Genomic DNA, 828 nt, shown 5'->3' with positions numbered 1-828 from the left:
CAGCAGGTGCCCCACGTGCAGCGAGTCCGCCGTGGGGTCGAAGCCGCAGTACACGGTCTGCGGAGGGCCGCCCGCCGCGAAGAGCTCGCTGAGCTCCACCCGCGTGCCCCGCTCCGGGAAGAACTCCTTGAAGAGGCCCCGGCTCTTCTGCGCCGCCAGGAATCCCTGCCTGCCCGAGTGCGCCGCACGCCGGCCCGGGGCGGCGGACCACCACCGGCCCCGAGACAGGCGCCGCCACACGGGCGCCGCCATCTTGGCAGCAGCGCGCCGGGGGATGCTGGGTCGTCGGAGACCCGGCTCCTCCCTAACCGCGCCCTTTCGTACTTCCGCATCTCTCCGCGCGTGTTAGCCGAGGGGCGGAGCTTGCGCAGTCGGCACTTCCGCTGTAGGCTGTCTCCCGCGGTTGGACTCTCGGGGGTGGCCCCGCCTCGCCGGTCCGGAAGGTCCCGGTGCCCCAGGGCGCCACTTCCGGCTGTGGTGCGGGGCAGTCCAGCACGTGAAACTCGGAAGCGCTCTGCAACCAATTGGCTTCTCTTCGCGCGTTCCCGCACCGAACATGGTGGGGATGTGGTTCTGAGCGGCACGGTCGCCGAGGGAGCTTGTGAACGCCGGGAGCTGGGGTTGCCCGGCAGGACTCCGTCCCCAGCCCTCGGCGTCTCTTAGGTTGTTCCAGGAGGTGGCAGCCTCGTCCAAGCTATAGCAGACACTAAGCTAAAATTCCGAAACCATTTACGTGTGTGTGTGTGTGTGCGCGCGTGCCGCCGGTGCTCAGGACCTGGTTGCTGTTCTGAGTTTTTTCACCCAGAGCTGGTGTTCACCTCCATTTCC

At 67.8% G+C, this 828-nt stretch overlaps 1 protein-coding gene across 1 annotated transcript in view; it reads right to left on the bottom strand.

The window, feature by feature from the left end:
* The window catches only part of Yars2 (tyrosyl-tRNA synthetase 2, mitochondrial), an 8,983-nt gene extending 8,731 nt beyond the window's left edge, over positions 1–252 (bottom strand). The window contains exon 1 of the mRNA XM_013033408.1: positions 5–252. Within this exon, the coding sequence (XP_012888862.1) occupies positions 5–252 (248 nt within the window). The remainder of the gene's footprint in view (positions 1–4) is intronic.
* Positions 253–828: the final 576 nt, after the last annotated feature.

This window comes from Dipodomys ordii, unplaced genomic scaffold (assembly GCF_000151885.1).
Source record: "Dipodomys ordii isolate 6190 unplaced genomic scaffold, Dord_2.0 Scaffold167, whole genome shotgun sequence".
Classification (NCBI taxonomy): domain Eukaryota; kingdom Metazoa; phylum Chordata; class Mammalia; order Rodentia; family Heteromyidae; genus Dipodomys; species Dipodomys ordii.
This window is presented reverse-complemented; position numbering and strand designations above follow the sequence as displayed.